General features: G+C 40.5%; 1 protein-coding gene across 1 annotated transcript in view; it reads right to left on the reverse strand.

Annotated features, from left to right (window-relative positions):
- Nucleotides 1-14,020, reverse strand: part of LOC122926354 (mucin-2-like) — a 101,649-nt gene extending 87,629 nt beyond the window's left edge. The window contains exons 1-7 of the mRNA XM_044277729.1: nucleotides 13,945-14,020; nucleotides 13,037-13,298; nucleotides 8,195-8,309; nucleotides 7,873-7,963; nucleotides 7,176-7,291; nucleotides 6,839-7,055; nucleotides 5,275-5,400 (exon numbers count right to left, since the gene is read on the reverse strand). Coding sequence (XP_044133664.1) covers nucleotides 5,275-5,400; nucleotides 6,839-7,055; nucleotides 7,176-7,291; nucleotides 7,873-7,963; nucleotides 8,195-8,309; nucleotides 13,037-13,298; nucleotides 13,945-14,020 — 1,003 coding nt within the window. The remainder of the gene's footprint in view (nucleotides 1-5,274; nucleotides 5,401-6,838; nucleotides 7,056-7,175; nucleotides 7,292-7,872; nucleotides 7,964-8,194; nucleotides 8,310-13,036; nucleotides 13,299-13,944) is intronic.
- Nucleotides 14,021-24,976: the final 10,956 nt, after the last annotated feature.

Consider the following 24,976-nt stretch of genomic DNA (forward strand, 5'->3'; position numbering starts at 1 on the left):
CCCAGTCTTAACCTCCCTCTACTGGTGTAAGATGCCTCTTGTAACAGCGGCTGTCGTGCGCCGCTGTTCCCCTGCTTACCACCACAGTCCCGTGCTCAGGGGTGATCTGTGGCCAGAGCTTCCCATTTACCGCTGCAGCTCTGGGCTCTGTTTGTGTAGGTGCTGTGGTTCTGAGGATCCGCTCCACAGTTTCATCTAAGGGCTCTTTCACACCTGCGTTCTTTTCTTCCGGCATAGAGTTCCGTCGTCGGGGCTCTATGCCGGAAGAATCCTGATCAGTTTTATCCTAATGCATTCTGGATGGAGTGAAATCCGTTCAGGATGCATCAGGATGTCTTCAGTTCCGGAACTGAACTTTTTTTGGCCGGAGAAAATACAGCAGCATGCTGCACTTTTTGCTCCGGCCAAAAATCCTGAAGACTTGCCGCAAGGCCGGATCCGGAATCAATGTCCATTGAAAGGCATTGATCCGGATCCGGCCTTAAGCTAAACGTCGTTTCGGCGCATTGCCGGATCCGACATTTAGCTTTTTCTGAATGGTTACCATGGCTGCCGGGATGCTAAAGTCCTGGAAGCCATGGTAAAGGGGAGCGGGGAGCGGGGGAGCAGCATACTTACCGTCCGTGCGGCTCCCGGGGCGCTCCAGAGTGACGTCAGGGCGCCCCACGCGCATGGATGACGTGATCACATGGCACATCATCCATGCACATGGGGCGCTCTGACGTCACTCTGGAGCGCCCCGGGAGCCGCATGGACTGTAAGTATACCGCTCCCCGCTCCTACTATGGCAACCAGGACTTTAATAGCGTCCTGGCTGCCATGGTAACACTGAAAGCATTTTGAAGACGGATCCGTCTTCAAATGCTTTCAGTACACTTGCGATTTTCTGGATCCGGCGTGTAATTCCGGCAAGTGGAGTACACGCCGGATCCGGACAACGCAAGTGTGAAAGAGGCCTAAGTCCTGGCCACAGCATGCTTGCTGCTGTTTTTTTTGCAGCGCTTCCTTGAGGGCTGGCGCACGTCATTTCCTGGGTTTTATGGGTTAGGTCATGTGACCTTGCTGACCAATCCTAGCCCTCATGCACATATATAAGTGGCTTAGCCCCCTTCCCAGATGCCTCAGTGTCAAGTTCCTTGTGCTCTGCTAGATTCCTGATATTCACTTGTGTTCCTGACTTGTACCTGTGTTCATGGATTCTGTTACCCGTCTGATCCCTACCTGCTTGCCTTGACTCTCCTGTTGCCGAACCGGATTGCCTGACCTGTACCTGTGCCACCTGCCCTGACATTTTGCCTATTTGACTATGCCTCTGCCTCATCCTTCGGTCCTGCACTGTTGCTCCTATTAATGACCCACCTGCCTGACCAACACCTGTACTTCTAGTACCCTTCCCCGGTACCTCCTGGTCCGCCTGGATCAGCTGCCACTGACTTAGAGATTGCTCTGGAGTAGCCCCTGGCAACTACACTATCGGCTCAAGTCTATCCTCACGATCAAAGGCTCTAGTGAAAACCAGGTAGTTGCTTAGACACGCCCCTCCAGAGTATAGCCAGTCAGTGGCACAGTCGGTTCATACCCGCTGATTCGTAACACCTCTTAATATATTAGTTACATCTCCTGCCCTGCCGTGCCCCAGAAACTGAAGTCTACACTAGCTAGAGGCTGGGCAGACTTGAGCTCTAATCTATGCCAGTTTTTGACGACGGTTATAGTAAAACCAGCTGGCAGCGCTAAGCCCCACCCTCCTTCTGGGCCCCGACCCTTTTCTCAACACTTTTGAAAAGTGTCAAGAACCTCTAAAAGTCCAAATTATGGCACAAATATAACATGTGCCATAATCATACACTTTTTTATGCCACTATTGTGGCATAAAATATTTGATAAATCTTACCTCTCAGTATGCATTAGACTTCTAAACTCCCCCTAAGTTCCCCCTAGTGACTGAAGCGGGTGGAAAAGTTCAATCGGTTTCCTATGTTAATTACCTATTGCAACTTTTTAAATGTTACAAAAAAAGTGCACTCTTACTCTAGCAGAAGGGTGACATAAAAACTGTAAGTAAGTCTAGTGATTGGACAGCTCCACCAGATATTACAATGGTTTGAGGTGCAACTGCTGTGACTCACCCAGTCAGTAATAAAGAATATAGAGGAACTGTAGTAGCAGGAACTCTCTAATTCTAGAGTCACATATTAATTGTAATAAAAACAGGTAATACTGAGTTATCAAAATTTAGATGTATTTCTATAAAATGCAGATAATACAAATCTCAATAATAAATGATGCAATAAAGGTAATAAATAATGATAAAAGGAATAATAGACGAGGTAATAGTCCCAAACAATAGTAGATTAATGATATAAAAATAGTATAAAAATAGTTAAACCAGGTAGCTAATAATCTGAAAAAATATGATGTAAAAATAAATCAGTATTGCATATATAGTCCTTCCAATGTTGTTAAACATATACTTTTGATATTTGTAATATTCGGTAGCAACCTTGTATGTTTCAGGTTGTAGCCGATCCGAAATAGTACTGCTTGTCTCAGGTACAAGTCTTAATAAACTGCTGATATCAAGTTAAAAATCGTATTCGATAAAAACAGAGAAAACCCTCCTGTTGAATTTGTATCCTATCAGAGGGAGTCTGTCAAAGGAACTTACGTGCGGGGTAGGTATTCTTCGGTAGCTGTGCCTTAACGTGGCGTCCCGTGTCTTCTTCGGCACCTAAAATTGTTTACCTCTCAGAGTTTTCCCCTACGCAGCTCTTCCGATTTAGTCAATTGCAGCCTTACCCGGACAAGGCCTTGGCGTCCCATGTGGACTCTGGGGGTGCGCTTCGCAAAAGTTAGGCAATGCGGTTGTTTGCTCTGTCTCACAATTACACGTGACCGGGATGTAATTGATCCGGGGAAAAGGCAAAACCAGTGATGCTATACAGTCTCTGATTAGATGAATATTAATACTGGAGCGCTCAGCGCTCAGTGAGTGTGATGATGAAGGGACCGAATGTCCCGAAACGCGTTTGAGGACTTACTATTATCTCGATTTTATGGTGGAATTATTCTCGACTATACACAGTATAAGTAGCGAACATAAATAATCAGACCGCTCCAGTATTATTATTTATCTAATCAGAGACTTTATCGCATCACTGGTTTTGCCTTTTTCCCGGATCAATTACATCCCGGTCACGTGTGAAGGATACGTGGCGAGACAGCGCAAATAACTGCATTCCCTAACCTATGCGAAGCGCGCCACCAGACTCCACGTGGGACGCCGAGGCCTTGTCCGGGTAAGACTGCAATTGACTAAATAGGAAGAGCTGAGATGGGGAAAATGCGGGACGCCGCGTTAAGGCACAGCTACCGAAGAATACCTACCCCGCACGTAAGTTACTTTGACAGACTCCCTCTGATAGGATCCGAATTCAACACGAGGGTTTTCTGTGTTTTTAGGCTACTTTCACACTAGCGTTCGGGGCTCCGCTTGTGAGTTCCGTTTGAAGGCTCTCACAAGCGGCCCCGAATGCATCCGTCCAGCCCTAATGCATTCTGAGTGGATTCGGATCCGCTCAGAATGCATCAGTCTGGCACCGTTTGTCCTCCGCTCCGCTCAGCAGGCGGACACCCGAATGCTGCTTGCAGCGTTCGGGTGTCCGTCTGGCCGTGCGGAGGCAAACGGATCCGTCCAGACTTACAATGTAAGTCAATGGGGACGGATCCATTTGAATTTGACACTATATGGCTGAATTTTCAAACGGATCCGTCCCCCATTGACTTTTAATGTAAAGTCTGGACGGATCCGTCTGCAGCTACTTTCACACTTAGAATTTTTTCTACAATATAATGCAGACGGATCCGTTATGAACGGATCCCATCGTCTGCATTATAGGAGCGGATCCGTCTGGGCAGACCCCAGACGGATCCACTCTGAACGCAAGTGTGAAAGTAGCCTTATCGAATACGATTTTTAACTTGATATCAGCAGTTTATTAAGACTTGTACCTGAGACAAGCAGTACTATTTTGGATCAGCTACAACCCAAAACATACAAGGTTGCTACCGAATATTACAAAAATCGAAAGTCTATGTTTTACAACATTGGAAGGACTATATATGCAATACTGATTTATTTTTGCATCATCATCTTTTTGCAAATTATTAGCTACCTGGTTTTACTATTTTTATTTCATTAATCTACTATTGTTTGGGACTATTACCTCATAAATTTTTCCTTTTATCATTATTTATTACCTTTATTGCATCATTTATTATTGACATTTGTATTACCTGCATTTTATAGAAATACATCTAAATTTTGATAAGGCCTCATGCACACGACCGTTTTTTTTAAGGTCCGCAAAAATGGGGTCCGTAGGTCCGTGATCCGTGACCATTTTTTCGTCCGTGGGTCTTCCTTGTTTTTTGGAGGATCCACGGACATGAAAAATGAAAAAAAAATCTAAGTCAAGTTTGCCATTGAAATGATAGGAAAAAACGGACACGGATCACGGACACGGATCACGGACACAGATGACAATCTTGTGTGCATCCGTGATTTTTCACGGACCCATTGACTTGAATGGGTCCGTGAACCGTTGGCCGTGAAAAAAATAGGACAGGTCATATTTTTTTCACGGCCAGGAAACACGGATCACGGATGCGGCTGCCAAACGGTGCATTTTCAGATTTTTCCACGGACCCATTAAAAGTCAATGGGTCCGCGAAAAAAAACGGAAAACGGCACAACGGCCACGGATGCACACAACGGTCGTGTGCATGAGGCCTAACTCAGTATTGCCTGTTTTTATTACAATTAATATGTGACTCTAGAATTAGAGAGTGCCTGCTACTACAGTTCCTTAATATAAAAACTGTAGACAAAAGTGTTATATGCGACTTTTAATAAATTTGGAGCTCATTAGGGCCACAGAGACTCAAGAAAATCTGACTTCAGAAATTGTCCTCATCATAAACTCCACTTATTTATGTCTCTGCATGGATTTTGGAGCCCTCAAGCAGAAAACGTACAGCCATAAAGATGCTGCATCTTAAGAAATTACATAATCAGCAGAAAAGGTTGAACCCACATAGTGTTAAATTGTTTAGGAGGTACCTAACTGGATGCAGTTGTAAAGGTAGAGACCATGTGCACTTGCTGACTTCACTGTATGCTCAGTGTAGTTTTATTATATTTGTATAGTACAATAAACCTCTCACTTTATTATTATGGGCAGGAATTTTATATATTATTTCTGCATAACTCACCTTCAGGACAGAAGCAGCCATCCATGTAATGCTCCTCACACAAGCTGTGTATTTCTAGGTGGGAGCACGAGTTCTTGCAAGGCGAGGCACTTTCTTGATAAATCATATTTGCAGGACATTGTTTAGCTGGAAAACATATCAATCTCAATTTATATTATGCATGAAATAAGTGAGAGCATCAATCTCTTCTGCGTAAATGCTTTATATTTCATTCATAGTCATTTAAGGCTTATAGAGGAGCTGTCACCTCTAGTGTTGGGCGAGCACGCTCAGCGTTCGGCTCGAGCATCCCTATGCTCGGCCAAATATCATGTGTTCTCAAGCGTGATGCTCGAGTCAATGTATTTAAATCTAATTATAGCCTCTATTTCCGAAAAGTTTCTGGCGGGTTTCGAACTCACAACCGTCTACATTGCAGGCAAGAATGTTAACCACTACACTTTAGAGTTGCATGGCCAGTTACATAATAAATTAGACTTCAGCTGTGTCTCATATTTTTTTAATTTTTAATTTTTTTTAGTAACTGGCAATGCAGCTCTATAGTGTAGTGGTTAACATTCTTGGCTGTAATGTAGAGGTTTGTGAGTTTGAATCCTGCCAGAAACTTTTCAGAAATACAGGCTAAATTAGATTTAAATACACTGGGTGTCCCCAAGCACTGACCCCATATTTGGACATAGCTATATATGGAGTCAGAGCAGGGGGTGCCTGGTTTAATGCTCGGGTTCTTCCATTGTGCTCGGGTGCTCTGTAGATCCCTTGAGCATCGGGAAATGTCCTACTCGAGCAGCAGAGCACATGAGCACTTTGGTGCTTGACTAACACTAGTCACCTCTCCTGGAAGTTCTGTTTTAATATGCACTTGTATTCTTCATGATATAAGAATTTAGGAGAATTTTCTTCTTAGAATGCTGTTTTATGCAGCTCATCTGTTACTGCTAGAAGTGCATGAACAAATTTGGCACAGTCTGGCACTGTCCAGTCAGAGCTAACAACATCAGACTGTGCAGGAGCAAGCTCCTTTCACATTTCCAGGAGGAATAACATCTTCTCAGAGTTCCAGATGAGCATGTATGGCCTATAAGTCTCCTCGCGCTGACTAAGGCGCTCTCTCTCCCCGAGGAGAGATAGTAACCCACAAATCCTGACTTAGGCCTCTCACCCAGTTAAGCCAGTACTCTCTGCTCTGCATTGATGAGGGTAAATCACCCTGAAACAGCTGTCTGCAGATGAGATGCTGGCTTATTTAATATCCAAGTCATGTCTCAAGGGCTAGTTAAAGGGCCAAATATTGACTTATAGTATAGCTGCCTTACATCTGGTGGCATTAGCAGAGCTTGTTTAGAGCTCATTTCCATACCCTCTTCCCAGAATACAGGAGCATGGCCTGTAACTCTTCTCCAAGAAGAGATAGTACCCCCCAAATCCTACTAGTGGAATGACACACATTTAAAGAAAACATGCTCCAGACTTGTTGTTCCATGGGTAATATAATATTTACTAAAACTGTCATGTCAGGAGAGGTGACAGATTTTCTGTAAGTGAGGAGAATTATAATCCTTACGACAGAAGTTATCAGTTCTCCAGTTTCCCGGACGTCCTCCAGCGTGAGAGCATTGTCGGGAATACTCAGTGATGGTGCTACACAAGCAGAAGGAGTCTTGAGAGTGATCACAGGAGCACATGTCCAGCATGCAGGCCTGGATGTAGTTTTCCAGGTTCAGGAGACTTTCACAGTCTGAGAATGCCTCATGCCTCAGGTGCTGTTCACACACAGAGCGCTAAAGGGTAGAAATATCAATAGTTACATACTCTCTGCAAAGTAATATTTATAAGATATTTCTGGGTGAAAACAGTGGATCAATATTAGTATTAAACACTCAGACAAGCCCTTTACTTACGAATTGGGAACATTGCGCTGTGTCTGTTTTCTGAGTCTCGTCTTTGTCTGTGCACTCATCATTTGGGTCATGAATGTTTTGCAAATTTCCAAATTGTATTGGGTTCAGTATAATACCTAAAGAGAAGAAAGACACCATGTAGCATACCACTTGCTATTTGGACTGAGAAGTGAGCAACATAACCTGTGTCCTGTTTGCCAATTTGGTTAAACAGGTATTCTTATGAAAGACGATGGCAGTATCTTGTAATATAGGTGATCAGTGTCTAACATTGATGGCATATCCTAGCCAAGCCCACTTTGGCACTCCATTGATACAGCACTGCTCTCTTCTGTGTCCTGTGTTATAACCTTGTTTTGCTGAATTAGGTTGTCTTCCACTTTCTACAGAGGATCAAGTTGGTCATGGCCAAAGGGGAAAATGCACTATCTATCGTACTTCTGTTCTAGATATCAGTATTGTATGGTCAATCTCCTGGGAATTGTGGTAACCCATGCACATCTATTGTTAACATTACTACTAATTGTGTAACTAATAAGCAAATGCTAAACCATAACTCCTCTAGCTTTATTTTGTGCCAGACCAATCCTTACCTCTTTACCTCTTCTGTGTACTAGATCCCTAATTTCCTACATTTTACATTGTGCCCATACAAGATTAGGGTGCTAAAATTAACCATTTTCAACAGACTACTTACTCCCAGATACAAATTCATTATAAAGAGGGACACCATTGTAATCACCACACAGACCGCAGGTACGGTTATTAAACTTTGGATCCAGTTCCAGCTAAGAAGAAAAGAAGAGAAAACATTCATCATGAGGAACAATAAACCAAGACTTACTTAACTAAAATTATTTCAGAACAAAGTGTTAATTTTTCTATATGAGTTAATGATAGTACAGTTTAGGTTGTGGAACTTGTACGCCAGTGGAAAATTATATAAAGAAAATGTGTATATAAACACAACCAGCTTCCTCAAATCTGCCTAGGAGCTATATATTTTGCATGAAACTCACCATGACAGCATCTTCTTTATTCCACATGAGGGTCAAGCCCGTCTTTGTGTACAACTTAAAATAAGCATCGTTTTTATGAATCAGGATTCCAAAGCTGTAGTAAGGTGTCTTAGCTCTAAAAAATAAAAATAATCAAAAGAATGAAAATCTCCTTCTCATAGATCTCCAAAAAATTCTCAGAAAGTATGCTGAGAGACCTGATGTGGCACCTATCACATTGACCTGACACAAGTCTATTACGTGAAAAAAGTTTGGTAGGGATCTACTTGTTTGAACTCCCTTTAAATGTTATACTTGCTTGTCTCTTTCCTCACATCTGCATTGATGGGTCATCTAGGACTTTCTAACAATAGACATTCACCTTCTACCTTCTTTTGATCGATGGGAAGAATGAAGTATACAACACCATGGATTCAGTTACACAAAGGGTTTGAGTGTTGAACTTGAGGTCATCTACTATGGGGTCAGCCAAGTCAGCATTTCCATTATGAGGAATAGGAAATGACAACACAAGTAGATATAATATATAAACTATACAAAGGAAGACGATATTATGTGCAAATGGCTCATAAAGTTTGGTGCTCAAAATCAATGTAGAATCATACAATTTAATACGTATATCAGTAGTACGTAAACCATTTTAATTTCAGACTTCATAAAGTCATGTTAAATTTAACTTCTTATTCCCATGGACATCTCAGGTATAAAAAGATAAAAGAGTATCCTTAGAAATTCCCCTGCTTCCTTAGTATGGACTGGCTTCAATTAAAATGCTGAAATTATTTAGTAAATCAATATAAAAACTTTCAGATTGATAACCTTAGACCTTCATGGATTTCCATGACAGTATGACACATAATAGGCTTTATCAATGTAGCCACATCTCTTCAGATCTTCAAATAATTTTAATTTAAAAAAGGCTAAAGGGTTAAACCTAATATCCACTTGATGACTAATCCAGTGTGGTATGATATTATAAATATTTATAGCTTCTTATTAAATTTTACAATCTGATGAGTCCAACCTCAGCCTGCTCACCATATGGTCTAAGATATATATGAGGCTTGGTGTGGTCATGAATAAACTCATTTTAATTGCTTTATAAAATGGACAACACCCAAGGGAACTCCTTATACAAATGTCAGTCTATATACTAGACCTTCAGGACCACAGATGTTCTTCCCAGAAGGCAGTGCTGTCATTTGACAGCTTAATAAATGCTTTCCTATAGGTAATTTATGACATTTTCAGGAAATACCACAACATTGTCAGTAGTTAGATATTTATCATTCAGGGAACTCTTATATAGTCAGTAGAACTTAACTAAAAACTACTTTACTAAAAAGTAATTATAGTCATGGGAGAATTCTATTGCACAAAGGCTTCGTAGGGGTTATTACTTTATCTATGGACAATATATCTGCAACCACTTTACAAAGATATCCATCTGCAAATTATTGAAATGTGATTTTCTGCCCCAGACCTACATTTTACTACCACTACGCTCCATTGGCTAAAGAATGAGATGGTATCATTACATAAGCAAAAGGCATTCTCTAAAAACTTCTTCACAGTAGGTTGAAGGTAAGCCCATGGTACAGTATAAATGATAGTGTAATGGGTGAGATTTCATTGTTCATCAAATATCGTAACCCTCCACCAAGATTCTTAACCTTATTGCCCCCGATAAGGCAGCAAGGGGTTGCCCAAGATTTTGATGTTGATGACCTTTCATTAGGATGGATCATCAATATCAGATCAGCGTGGGTCTGACTGCCGCAACCCTCAACTGAGCTGCTGGATCTGCTGCCTATTCCTAGGATAGTGACATTATGTTCATTGGTCACATAGCCTAGGCTCAGCTCAGTCCCTTTCAAATGAAGGGGGCTGAGGTACAATACCAAGCACACCTATTATTTATTGGGTGGCGCTGTGCTTGTTGAACTGTGAGGAGGTGCTCACCAAAGTGCCACAGTCTCCTCACACAACTGATCATCAGTGGTCTCAGGTGTTGAACACCTGCTGCTTATCTGATATTGGTGACCTCTCCTGAAAAGAGGTCATCAATTCATAATCTTGGAAAAAACCCTTTAAAAGGTCACAGAGTTTTCAGGAAATGTTTGATATGTCATGAGTCATCCAAGTTTCTGATCGGTGGGGGTCTAACTGCTGAGACCTCTACTATCCCTAGATTGAAGAGGACCCCTATGCTTTTTATTAAGTCTGTCTTGCTTCTTCTCCTGCAGCGAGAAGAGAAAACTTGATATGCAAGCACTTCTCTCTCCTCCTTCTACTGACCACCACCAGTCAAAATTTAAGGATATTCATATAGCTCTAGCTATCAAATGCAAAGCAATGATAAGATCTGTCCATCATCTATCCATCTACCCACTTGACAAGGGTAGAACATGTCTACTCGAATGGCCATAGGACCTATAAAAATCTGTGGCCCTGCCAAATGCTTAAGTTTGCTAGATGTTGACGCTGATTTTATCTGCCAATGAATACAGGAAAGATTTAAGGTTACTTTAGGGAATATGAATCTTAATTAGGCATCTTAAGCTACTTTCAACTAGCGTTAATATTTTCTGGTATTGAGATCCGTCATATGGTCTCAATACCAGAAATAAAACGCTTCCGTTTTGTCCCTATTAATTGTTAATGGGGACAAAACGTAATTGAACAGAATGGAGTGCTCCAAAATGCATTCCGCATGCTGCGGTTTGCTTTCCATCATGGGATGTGGAGCAAGATGGATCCGTCATGACCCACACTGCAAGTCAACAAGGACGGATCCGTTTTCTCTGACACAATCTGACACAATAGAAAACTGATCCGTCCTCCATTGAATTTCAATGGAGTTCATGACGGATCCGTCTTGGCTATGTTAAAGATAATACAACCGGATCCGTTCATAAAGGATGCGGATAGTTGTATTATCAGTAACGGAAGCATTTTTGCTGAGCACTGCTGGAGCCAGCAAAAACGCTAGTGTGAAAATACCCTTAGGGCGTGTTGGATCAGAGCAAACATGTTTTATCCACTGAAATATTATGTCACAGCAATTCTCACCCTATAATTTGTAGGTTTGTATTACAGGAGGGTCAGTTATAGGATATCAATTGCAATGACACTGACAACGCAAGCCCAAGGTAAAATTAACAAAAAAACTGTGGTTTACTTTAAATGAAGGAACATGAAAATTAGTTATGGTATTTAGATAAAGATAGGTAGACTGTATACTGTGGAGATACATTCATAGAATTCAGTGGAGAAAATGACAATTTACTTTAAGTTACTTTTTCTATCAAGTCTTTGATAGACAAACTTTCTATTACATATTCAGCAAATTAAAGTGTAAGCAGGTAAGTTACGGTAGATTTACCAATAAAAGAGTCTCTATTTGAATTATTTCCAAAATCTTTCGAGAAAAATACATTGTTAGGGGTCTGGAATTGAGCATCAGATATCCCGAATAAATTGGACTTGGCGTGAAGTAGTACTCTTTTACTCCTCAGCCTCTGACTTCTGTACCTTTATAGATCAGGTTGGCCAATTTTAACAGCCAACTGATTTTAGTGGAGCAAGGACCACAACTATATGTCCCCCAGATTACAACAGTTTATAGAAAAGGGCAAGGAAGATTAGAGTCTCAATTTGAGGGGCTAGTAGTCAACAAACATATCAAGAAAAACAGAACTCCTTTAACACAAATTAGCTCTAGTTCACACCTTTTTTCTTTCTGAAATTCTATACATTATGCAACTTGTTATGATGACAATTCAATACAATTGAGTGCCACAGAGTAAAAAAAGGTGAAACATTGAATGTTTTTACATAGGAGCCCCATAGGTGACAAATGGCTGATGGTTGGTATCCTTCAGATGCATCCATCAGAACCATTCAGTAAAACTGCATATACATAAAACTATATATAATATATATTTTTTACTTAAAAGCCAATGGTAGTGGAAGTTTGAAGGGTTCCATCCATCAAGGTTTTTTTTCACAATTGTTTAACATCTCGTGTCTTACATCTCAAGATATGATTTAGAGAACACATCTGTATAAAGTGTTGCTAAATTTTACCTATAAGTTAGTATTGGGTACAGCAGCTACACAGTTTATAAACTGGAGCACAGTTCACTCTGACAGAGCAACACAAATTTTAAAGGGAACCGGTCAGCATTGAAATGCAGTGCAATCTGCAGCATATTATAGAGCAGGAGGAGCTGAGCAGATTGATATATAGTTTAGTGGGGAAAGATTCAGTAAAAATAGTAATTTATACATTTAAGGTATATTCCTGCTATTTCCTGCTATTCCTGATATTTCATTGGTCACGGGGAGGTGTTACCAGTGATTGATAGCATTCCCTGTATATATACACACTTACACAGAGAATGCAGAGATTAATATGTATAATTTACACGTTTTACTGAATCTTTCCCCATAAAAAATATATATCAATCTGCCCAGCTCCTCCTGCTCCATAACATGCTGCCTGCAGATTACACTGGATTTTATGGCGACATGTCCTCTTTAAATACATCTCTGTTCACACCGGCACTATTTCTAGGTTTCTGTTGTTTTACATATTTTGACACAGCTTGCCGTTCTTTCCAGTACAGAAAATGGAAAACTGGCTAACCCGGAAAAAAAGAGATTAAGATCATGCATGCGCTATTAAACAGATTATATAGTAAAAATGGAAGGCATGACAGAGGTGTGAACAGAAGTGTTTATGAAAATATTAGGTGTCCAAACTTTAAAAAATTCTATAATATTATTATTTTTTATTATTATTATTATTATAAAATTATATAAGTATAATGGACTTACATGGCTCCATTCACTATCACGATGCTACTTTTCAGCTGAATGATGACATCTTTGATTGCGACGGTGATCTTGTCTATATGGGGGTGACCACTGACCATGGACCGGTGGACGTGGACAGAGAACTCCTGATAGGACTCTCCACAGTCTGAGGCCAAATTGTAGCTACAGCTGCCAGGAAACTGGTAGAAATCCCCATCAAAGGTTTTGAAATGATGGTTTCCCCAGGTACTGCAGACGTAGTGACCATGATTACGGATTCGACCTGTTGACAATTGGTCAAGAAGGTTAGAACGAGTCTAAAAACGGTAGAGGAAGTTTATCAAAGGAAAGCTGTCTTCGTTGCTCTTAGAAACCAATCAGGTTCTACCTTTCATTTTACAAAGGAACTTTGAAAAATTAAAGGTGGAATCTGAATGGTTGCTATGGGCAACTAAACCAGTTCTAGTTAACACCATTTTTGATACATTTCCCCCACTTAGTATGTAGCAATTAACAAAGCTAGTTCCTCTGTGTAATGTCCCTATAAACATGAAGTAAGAATGTTATAACTTCACTAGAAAGCCTCATGCACGGGCAAAACTTCTGTAAGAAAGATCAAATCTCTAATATAGAGTAAAACCACTCATTTACGTTACATTAAAAGACTCTCTTCATCCATACAGTGGTTTATTGTCCAGGGTTCTCAGCATGTGTAAACTTCCCAGACTCTTATCTATTGACTAAGTTGTTAAACTGTCTACAATGAGGAGTAAAAACCTGTCATTACCATTAGTACATTATTATGGTCTTTCTTGATCACTTGGTCCAAAATGACTCTCTTCTGCCAGACAGTAAACCCAATCATTTTCTACTATGTCAAAATGCACACATGTAACGTAAAAGGGATTTCAGAAACTGTAAGTATTTACCTGTTCTCACATCTATAGCATCAGAGAGGCCCAAAGCCAACCATAGCACCCACAAGCTGGCAGTGTGGTACCCCATTGTATGCCCCAGGGGCGATGCACATTCAGGAGTGTCAGGATCATTCGCACCTTGCTCTTATAGGATTATTTGGTGTCTTAATGACATCACAGCAGGAGGGGCATGGAAATCTTTAATCTTTACAATCGAGGTAAACATTCCTTTTCTTTCTTCATATCAATACATTTGGGAGGGATATTTTAAAAGATATTCATTTCCTTAACTCTGTCACTACAGACCAAGCCTTTGACAAACAAGCTGGTCAATCTAGACTATATATCTCTTGTTGGCTTCATTTTCTTTCAAGTAAGGTCACAATATGGTTTTAACTATGTGTGAATATAACATCGTACATATAATACATGATAATTTAAGAGACAGATAAATAGACAGATAGATAGCAAAAAAAAAGAAGGTCCATCGTAACAAAAGACAAGGCAAACACAAAAGAACAGCGCCGCTGCCTTCTCAAATAGCTGATCGGCGGAGGTCTCCTGTGTCAGACCCCCACCGGTGTCAAGAGGATAGGTCATCAGTATTTAAGTCTCGGAAACCCCCTATGACATATTCAAAGTTGTACCATGCTAGGTTCATTAAAGCAGGCATTAAAGAGACCTATTCTACAACCTGTTACTTGATCTAAATGATTACTTCTGATTAATTCTGAATATGTTAATTGACCTAAATGTAGGAGTCATCAGCCTGTAAAACCTACCTCTAATTCAACCACATCTCCAGATTTGATGTTCTAGTGCAAAGTTGTGTTTCTTGTTTATTTTCTAGTAATGGACCCTTAAAGGGGTTTTGTACAGATTTCGTCTGATAAATGCGGGTCCCACCTCTGGGACCCACACCTACACGGAGAACGGAGCGGGGAAAGTAGTGGAGGGCACACTTCGCATGCGCAGCCGTCCTTCATTCATTTCTATGGGGCCGGCTCTGGCACTGGCTCAGCTACGCCACATAGCCACTGGCTCAGCCACATAGAAATGAATGGGAGCGGAGCCGCGCATGCGCAGTGTGCTCCCATTCACTTGTAGGGGAGCAGTGCTTAGTGGTGGCCGGACCCCAGTAAACCCGGGGTCCTCCAGCCACAACTCACCCTGCTCAGTTCTCATGGTAGGTGCGGGTCCCCGAGGTGGGACCCGCACCAGTCAGACAATGGGGGCATATCCTAGCCGCTCAAGAAAAACAGCAGAGGAAGCCACGAGAGAGGAAAGTGTACACGAAAAAAGTAACAATATTTTATCGCATGTATATTGCAATAATACTTCATTTGAAATACTATATTCATTACATAGTAATATATTTCATGGGATGCCCACTTATGCACTTGTAAGCTTGTGAATAAACAAGAACTTTTTTGGAGTGATGCCTAAATTCTTTTCTAGACCATAGGAATCTAGTGTCTGAAGATGACTCATCATGGACATGCATAGGATATTATTCTTGGCATGGTCTGTGACCTGAGCAAAGGTCATTGTGTAGGGAGGGGTGGGGGGAGCTGTGACCATCATATTTTGTCAAAGGTGGAAAAAAAACACCACCAATTTGTTAGAAAAAAAATGTTTCAATGTAATACTTGATTTAAAACATATGTTTTCAGATGATAGATTAGATTTAAAAAAGTGATTGTAAATAAAAAAGGTTTGTTTTCTTTTGTAGAAATTCTCTAGTCTATACCAGGTGCTGCCTATAGTCAAACATGGTGCTGCTTCTGTATACGGTAGGCTATCTCTTCCAACCTCTTAAACTTTTTGCTAAAAATAGTAATATGTAAGGAAATATTTAAAACCTAAAGCAAAGTTCTTCTCTTGCAAACCTTTACATATATACATCAATGGGCTAGATGCTACAGAAGGTTTCTGTTTGTGCCTGCTAATTCATGGATGAAGGAAAGTTCAAGAACGTGCGAAGCCATGGTGCATGAGTGAATTGCTGCTTATAGTTGCATAGTTATAGAGTGAATACAAAAAGATAAAATACATAAATCCACCAAGTTCAAGCAAGGGATAGGTGGGAATGTGAATTTTAGAATAAGGGAGTGAGTCATAGACTTCTACACATTTTCATAAGCATTAATATTATTTCATTTTAAGAAGTCATCTAAGGCTACTTTCACACTAGCGTTTCTATTTTCTGGTATTGAGATCCGTCATAGGGTCTCAACAGAGATGAGCTATTTGAATCTGACGAAATGGAATTCCATCTGAATTTCAGGAAAAATTGGATTTGCAACGAATGCGAATTTCCTCGCGCTTCGTGGTAACGAATCGCAATTTTTCCTAAAATGGCGGCTACACATGTGAGGACATGGGGCAATGAACTCTGGGACGGTGGGCTGACCCATAATGTCATGCATGCAGCCAATCAGCAGCCAGCCAGCCCTTTGATGTCAGAGCCCTATAAATACGGCGGCCATCTTAGAGTTAGACATTTTCTAGTGTTCTGACTGCAGGGACAGTTGTAAGAAGGCACTAGGGACAGCAATAGGAAAAACCTAATTGTGAAAAAAAAATGTGAAAAAACGATTTGTAAGTGCATCATTTCATAGCATCATAGTGCAGGGAGAGACGTCAGAAGGCGCTAGGGACAGCAATAGGAAAAACCTAATTGTGAAAAAAAAAAGTGAAAAAACGATTTGTAAGTGCATCATTTCACAGCATCATAGTGCAGGGAGAGACGTCAGAAGGCGCTAGGGACAGCAATAGGAAAAACCTAATTGTGAAAAAAAAAAAGTGAAAAAACGATTTGTAAGTGCATGATTTCACAGCATCTTAGTGCAGGGAGAGACGTCAGAAGGCGCTAGGGAAAGTGCCAGAAAAGCGATTTACAAGTGCAGGGAAAAAATAGAGAGGAATCATTTCCCAGCATCTTAGTGCAGGAAGTGACGTCTGAAGTTGCTAGGGACAGTACTAGAAAAACCTCATAGTGGAAAAAAAAAAAAAAAAAGCGATTTACAAGTGCAGGAAAACATTTTTTGGGGATCCAAATAGCCATCATACAGCTCTTGTATTCTAGCAATTTGTTCTTGTTCTAGGGGTGCAAGTGTTATGTTGAAAAGCCTTTAGTGGCTTATATCTGTGGAAAAAGATAAATATATACGCATTTCACTTCTGCAGTTTTTTGTGTTAAAAGAGTTTAGTGTGCTATTTCATTACCAAAAGGAAAACAATATACGCACTTCACTGTTGCATTTATTTGTGGTGAAAGTGTTTAGTGGTCTATTTCAGTACAGAAAAAAATATATATTCTCAGTTCACTTCGGCGGTTATATGTCTTGAAAGCGTTTAGTGGCCTATTTCAGTACAAAAAAATATATATATTCTAAGTTGTGTTGAAAGCTCCCCTACAAGTGAATGGGAGCACACTGCGCATGCGTGGCTCAGCTCCCGTTCAAAGCATGGCTGGGAGTCAGCAGGGTGGCAGTAGTGGGAGGTCGGGAGCCAAACATGCCCGGGGTAGACCACGTGCTTCGCAGCAGCCTACCTGCCCGGGAAGTAGTGGTGCAGGTGTTCGTGGAAGCAGCGGCGGTAGCAGTCAGTCAGTGCGACGGTTATATGTGTCTCCACTCTGTCAAGGGGCTCTACTTGTATGAGCATTCAATAGAAAAGGTTCTGTAGACATCTATGTGGAATCAGCTGGCGACTGTGTAAAAGGAGTGCGCTTCTTCTTGGCACTAACATAGATCTGTAAGGCTGAGTTGGTAAATTTACGTTGCCGGTCGGGCATTTAAAAATGGCGCTGCTCGCGAGCAGAGCGGGTGCCATAGCCGACGGGTGCCTAATATTTTAAACAGTGGGCACCTGGGACTAATTTAACCCCTCAGATGCCTTGGTAAAATGTGACCACAGCTCCCAGTCGTGTACCGGCTCCGCCTGGTGAGGGTCGGGGGGGGCCGGATGTACTGTGTGGCAGCACCTCTACTCAGGAGTAGTACAGGGCTGCAGTACATTAGTTCCTATAGAGCGCCTGTGGCAGGGCTCCACAGGAACAGTGTAATTCTCATAAACTCCAATGCTAGTGCATTGGAGTCTATGAAAAAAACAATCTACTGATTGTTTATTATAGTTCCGTAGAAGAACTATTAAAAAGTGTAAAAAAAGAAAAAAGTTTTAAAAATATAAAAATTTGAATCACCCCCCTTGATATCATTAATAAATAAATTAAATAATAGGGGGCCTTGCACTGAACCTGTAACTTCTACATCTCAAAAACTTCTACTCATGAGTCCTACCAAATTTATCTTGAAGAGCATATGAACCAAATATGTGTCACCGTATGTCTATACTGTGGCATACATTTTCCACAGACTGCCATTAAAAATGACATCACATGGTCTACTTGTCTTGAAGACATAGTCAACTCTGCTTTCCCAACATATACTTGTCACACCAAGTCTGAAAAAAATACCTTTTTTGCATACTATGTGTGGGTTTTTAAAGTGCATAAACGTTCCAAAGATGATTAGTCTCTGTACACACTGCAAACATTGGGGGTAATTTACTATAGAGTAGTTCTGCACTAGTTTTCTGGTGTTTCAAAGTCCCAAATGTTGTTGCAAGTGTTGTTATGTGACCAAATTTGGGACTGGTAAGCTTTTTATGACAACTTCACCACAAAAAAAAAAAAAAAAAGAGGGCAGGAGAGGCAGGCAAAGGGTGGGAGCTCAGGGACCTAACTCTTTTGATAGGTGCACCAGAAAACTGTCTCAGAAAACCTACATCAGAAACCTACTCTAGCTCCTTACTTTCAGATTTCAGTTCTTGTGCACGGACAGCAGAAGATGCAACAAATTTAAGCCTCATGCACAGAACCATACTTTTGGTCCGCAGATCGAATGCAGACCCATTCATTTCAGTGGGACCGCAAAAGATGCAGACAGTATCTTTTGGGTAGGACATTTCTACAGATGTTAAAAAAATGGTGGCAAGCACATAGCTGGGATTTGTGTGGTCATGGGCAAAAGGCCTTATTGAGAGGTACAGTATGCACCCTTTATAAATTGATTAGATCTTCTAGTTGGGCTTATAGGCTGGTGTGTGAAATACTGTTCTTAGTAAATGTACCCCGTGGGGGGAAATCAGCCTTCAGTGCACCAGCTTCCCAAGAAGTAATTGATAGATGTTGGCACCTGAGTAGCTCTAATCCAATTTACCAGAATACAGTGAAATTACAAAAGGTGGGTAGATCTATTAATGTGTATGCAGAGCAAATACAATTAGATTGTTTTCCTGGGTAAACCTATAAATAATGCAGTGTCTACAACCTGTTCAGAATACAGCAGATATCACTAACACTTTCTAATGTAAGATTCCTTCAATATTTTGTGCTCTATTCTAAGGGATATGTGACCCTTTGTTGTTAATAATTACAAATAAGCCAGTTCCCATCACATTAAGTTGGGGACTAAGAGACGTATTAATGGGTTTAAAGGTCAGTACGTACGGCATTTACAATGTTCCTGCTCTGTAATAAGTCAGAATGTCTACAGACTGGTGCAGTTAATGCTAAACTAATGCCTGCAGAGTTAAATGCCCATAGGTGAAGTGTTGCCAGTCTGCCAGACTCAAAATGCACCTTCACTCCGTATTTTCTAGCAAATGATACACTCAAGTATCACTATATGTACCGGTCAGCCATAACATTGATGCACATGAGGAGCCATGGCTAGCCCATCTTGTCTGAAGAAGAGCTACTGGAGCACAAATTGCTGAAATTACTGGCTATTTAGAAAGAAATCAGCAGAGTTGCAGACCAGTCAGAATGTCCATGCTGACCCTTGTCCATGAGTGGACTGGCCATAGACTCTACAGGGAAATTTCCCAGTGAGACAATGTCCAGGAGGCCACCCAAGCCCTCCTCATGGCCGCCAGATGGGTACATAACGATCTCAGCTAGGAGTATCAGGTACAGGTGCCCTCGTGAATTTAACTGTATCACCATCCTCAGGACAATAATACAGTTGAATACTATGATGCGGGCGGCAGTATTTTATGCTGCTTTGTGGTATTTAATTCTGCTGGGGCAGTATTTTGTGCTGCACTAAGGTACTACTGGCCCTGCCTACTTCTACCCATATTGTTAATGCTGACTTGTGTTGCCCTGCCTTCTGTCAGTCTGGATCCATCTATTACCTGGGGCCACTTTTAAATTATTTTCCAGGGCCACTTTAAGTTCCCAGTCCACCCCTGCCCCTGTCCACTGCCTAAAGAATCTTCAGTATAATAGGCACATGAGCATCAGAAATTGACCACTGAGCAATGGAATAAGGTCTTATCAATCACATTTTCTTATACATCATGTGCATGGCCGGGTGCGTGTGCATCTTTCCTGGGGAAAAGATAGCGCTAGAATGCACTATAGCAGGCATCTCAAACTGCGGCCCTCCAGCTGTTGTAAAACTACAACTCCCACAATGCCCTGCTGTAGGCTGATACCTGTAGGCTGTCCGGGCATGCTGGGAGTTGTAGTTTTTCAACAGCTGGAGGGCCGCAGTTTGAGATGCCTGCACTATAGGGAGAGCACAAGATGGTAGAGCAGGGATGTTCTGGCCAATGCTCTGATGGGAAACCTTGAGTCCTGGCATTTATGCATTCATGTGGACATTCCCGAGAAATGGGGTTTCCATCAGAAATTTCTGGGCCTCATATAGGCAAATAGGAAAACCATGTACCCCACCACCTCCAGCCAATCTCACATTCATAGGCATAATTTTTTTTTCTTTTTTGTTTTGCATCAGGCCATTTTTTTTCCATATACATAAGTACAATTTAAATTTTTATTAACTTTTATTCTAGGTCAACGAAGAAAAAAAAATGGTGCATTTTAATTTACACTATTTTCCAATCAGCATTAATGATATATTCACCATATTATATGAGTTATTATGATTACAGGGATACACAATACTGTTATTATGCGATATTTAAGAATTGTTACAAATTAGTATATTACAAAATCGCATTTATTGTAATGGCTTTTGCTTTGTTACTTATTTTTAATAACAATTTTGCGGGGAAAAATGCAACTTTTACTGTTATCTTTTCTTTTGCCAAAAAAAAAGCTGGAAAGTAAAAGTTGCATTTTTCTGCCATAATTTCAACTCACTGTACAGGTCTTTGCTGGGATATGAACCTCAAACCTTCTGTATAGCAAGCAGAAGGTTTACCACTATACTATAGAACTACTGCTCTGTTTTAAAGGTAGTATTTTCTGTGTTTAAAAGTAGTATTACTGTACTCATCAGAGGCATAGTGAATAGTATTATAGTAGTTTAATTTTTTTTAAGAACAGAAAATCATTTGGTCACCACAGTGCAGTTCTGTAATGTAATGGTAATACTGCCACCTGCCATACAGAAGTTCTTGGATTCAATTCAAAACATAAATCTGTAAAATTGTTTGTTTAGTGAATGTTTATGTGCTGGGAGAGGACCCCTGCCCCAAGCTCATATTGAGAGGAAGCGCCCCACTTTTTTAGTATTCATTGAAATGACTACTAATGAAGCTGATGATGTTACAGGCCTACTGTAAAGTGGCTGGGCCTAGCCCCCCAGCTGCTCTGGACCCGTGACTGCAGTACCACCAGTACTGCTCTGATGCATTCCCTGCTAAGACACATCCAACCTACAGTACCTAAATGACACAGACCAAGTACAACCCTTCATGCCAACAGTATTTCCTATTGGCAGTAGTCTCTTTAAGCAGGATAATGTACCCTGCCACACTACAAAAATATTCAGGAATGCTTTGAGGAACATGAACAAGAGTTCAAGGTATTGACTTGGCCTCCAAATGACTGAGATCTCAATCTAATCCATCACTTGTGAGATGTACTAAACCATGGAGTCCCCAAATGATAAATTACAGGACTTAAAAAATCTAATGTAAAATACTACAGGACATCTCCATGGGACCTGTGGAAGCCATGTTTTTGTGGATCACATCTGTTTTGGTGGTACTAAGGGGATCTACAAAATATTAGGCAGAATATCAACTAAAGAGAAATCGGTACCATGATATCCCTTAAAATGGTTTTTATTATAATTAAATGACATAAAAAACATATACAAAACAGCATATTGCAGAGATCATACAGAGTGCCATGCATTACAGTCCATACTAATATCACTTATTTGCACTTATTATTTATTGTGTATATAATTGTATTGCTATTGGGTGGCTGCACTGAGGCGCTCAGGTCAGCATACAATATCAATTAGCTGGCTCTGGCTATGCTTACAGTCATCTCGGCTCGCAATACAATTAATATGGTTGTTGGTAGGATGATAGTTCTAGTAGAGGAGCGCACGCCATACTGAACCAGCCCACACTTTCACAACGCTGAACAATAGGGTAAGAAATAGAAATTAGAAATAGAAAATGTGATCGGCCTGATTTGACACACTGCAACATCAGATGATATCATTTAGAAGTTATTTGGTGTCAAGCGCCACACTAGAACTATCATCCTACCAACAACCATATTAATTGTATTGCGAGCCGAGATGACTGTAAGCATAGCCAGAGCCAGCTAATTGATATTGTATGCTGACCTGAGCGCCTCAGTGCAGCCACCCAATAGCAATACAATTATATACACAATAAATAATAAGTGCAAATAAGTGATATTAGTATGGACTGTAATGCATGGCACTCTGTATGATCTCTGCAATATGCTGTTTTGTATATGTTTTTTATGTCATTTAATTATAATAAAAACCATTTTAAGGGATATCATGGTGCCGATTTCTCTTTAGTTGATATTTATATAGGTGGTTCATTCCTGTTGATTACAGGCTGTGTTAATCCAGTTGAACTTTAAAATATTAGGCAGGTGGATTTAATGCTATGACTGATTGGAGTTTAGTCCATTAATGCATAAAAATAAGCAATGTCTCTGGTTACAATTTGATAATCCTCTGTGTCACAAAAATAAAAAAATTATTTCTGTGAAACCTATTGGCACAGGGATAGAACACGATAACAGTGTAATGTTGGGCTTATATTTTACATCATTTTCAACAAATGCCACTTAAGTCAACAAATTTTATATGTATGTGGGCAGCCCGACTCTACCTTAATGTCTGCTGTCGGGGAAAACAGGAATCGGCCATGTTGTATTTTAACATTCTCAATACTCCATTCCCCTAGAGGTAAGCAGAGCCAGACTTGGCAAGCCACTTATTGTCTACTCCATACTGCAAAATTCATGATCCACTCCTTTGTCAGAGTTTATCTCCCCAAGAACAAAAGAATGGGGGGAGAGTCTTGAGGCCCATATACACACATGATGGTTGACCGACACCACTGAAGTCTGACATACATTCAATATGTATGGACAGCATATGGTCCAGCAGAAGAAAAGCCCATTTGGAGCTGACGTTGAAGCCAATTACTTGCACCTTAAGATCTAATTCTTTTTGGTAGATTGACCTAATAGATGATAAATCCCAAGTGTTCAACGATAAGGAAAATGTTTGCAATGCAATTAAAAGTGGATGTGCACATGTTCTGTATCTACATAGGTGAGATGTGTCAGCCCTGAGTCCACATACAGTTAGTATAACTTTTATCATACAAAGACTACGCCTACCAGAAATCCCTTTTCGAAGAGCATCATGTCTCAATAAAATGATAAGTTGTATTTCCCAAATATGCAAAGTAGGATAAGTAGAGATCTGAACAAATTTTCACGAGAAAGCGACTAGATAACATATTATCTACCATTTAAAAGGGAACCTCCTTTGACAATTGATCTGGGTTTTCTTTGGAAGCCTTCTGCTACAAACTCCAAATGTTATCCAAAGTCGTCTCCTGTTGATATGTTTAATATGAATGAATGGGAACTAGCAGTCTTATAATATTAGTAGATGAGATATTTTATCAGGTTTATCTGTATATTCTGGTGTCACCCGCTCATAAAAGTAAACAGCTGAAGCGTGTATATTTCTGTTGACATAAGATTATACAATGTCCAAACCATCTTATGTATGAGATCTGAAGTCAATTGTGCTGGAAATTCCGACAGGTCTATATTTTGTGTCCCCCTCCTTACTATGTGTTTCGTATGCAGGCAAAACCTGATGATCGAGTTTTTGATGTTTCAACATTTTTGACAGTGTGCCATTTATATATATATATATATATATATATGTTAGCAATTTATTGAACTTGGAACAACATCTTAAACAAATAAAAAAAAGTTACAAGGGTGCAAGCCATCCCAGCTGCTGTGTGCATAGTGCTAAATATACTTACCCTCCACGTTGGACTCTTCACATAAGTCAGCATACACTGTATTGCAATAACCAATTTAACCACTGGGTTTGTGATCCATAATCAGTACCTGAAGACTGGGTGCCTGTAAGGTCTGGTAATCGGGTTCACTCCACATATTATATATTGGATATAGTAGATTCATTGTATCAGGGCAGATTTGTTGGGGGATCAAATACAGCAATTGTCTCAGAATTCCAGGGCGAATTGTGCCATGCACCAGATTTGTTAGGCTACTTTCACACCAGAGTTTTTGCTGGATCCATCATGGATCAGCAAACCTGCTTCCGTCACGAAAATAGAACCGTCTGCACAGATACGGTTGTATTATCTGTAAAATAGCCAGGCTGGATCTGTCATGAACACAATTGAAAGTCAGTGGGGGATGGATCAGTTCCCATTGACTTACATTGTGTGTCAGGACGTCTTACTTCGTACCATATCGCAGACAGAAAATGATGGGAAGGAAACCAAACAGAACGGAATGCATTCTGCTGCACTCCGTTTCATTCAGTCCAGTTTTGTCCCCATTGACAATGAATGTAGACAACACGGAAGCGTTTTCCCCCACTATTGAGATCCTATGACGGATCTCAATAGCGGAAAGGGAAAGCGCAGATGTGAAAGTGTTTTAGACACTTTTTGCACTTTAACAGACACTTTACAGACTAGGGGAACATAATACAGATTAGGGGAG

Source organism: Bufo gargarizans, chromosome 2 (genome assembly GCF_014858855.1).
Source record: "Bufo gargarizans isolate SCDJY-AF-19 chromosome 2, ASM1485885v1, whole genome shotgun sequence".
NCBI lineage: Eukaryota > Metazoa > Chordata > Amphibia > Anura > Bufonidae > Bufo > Bufo gargarizans.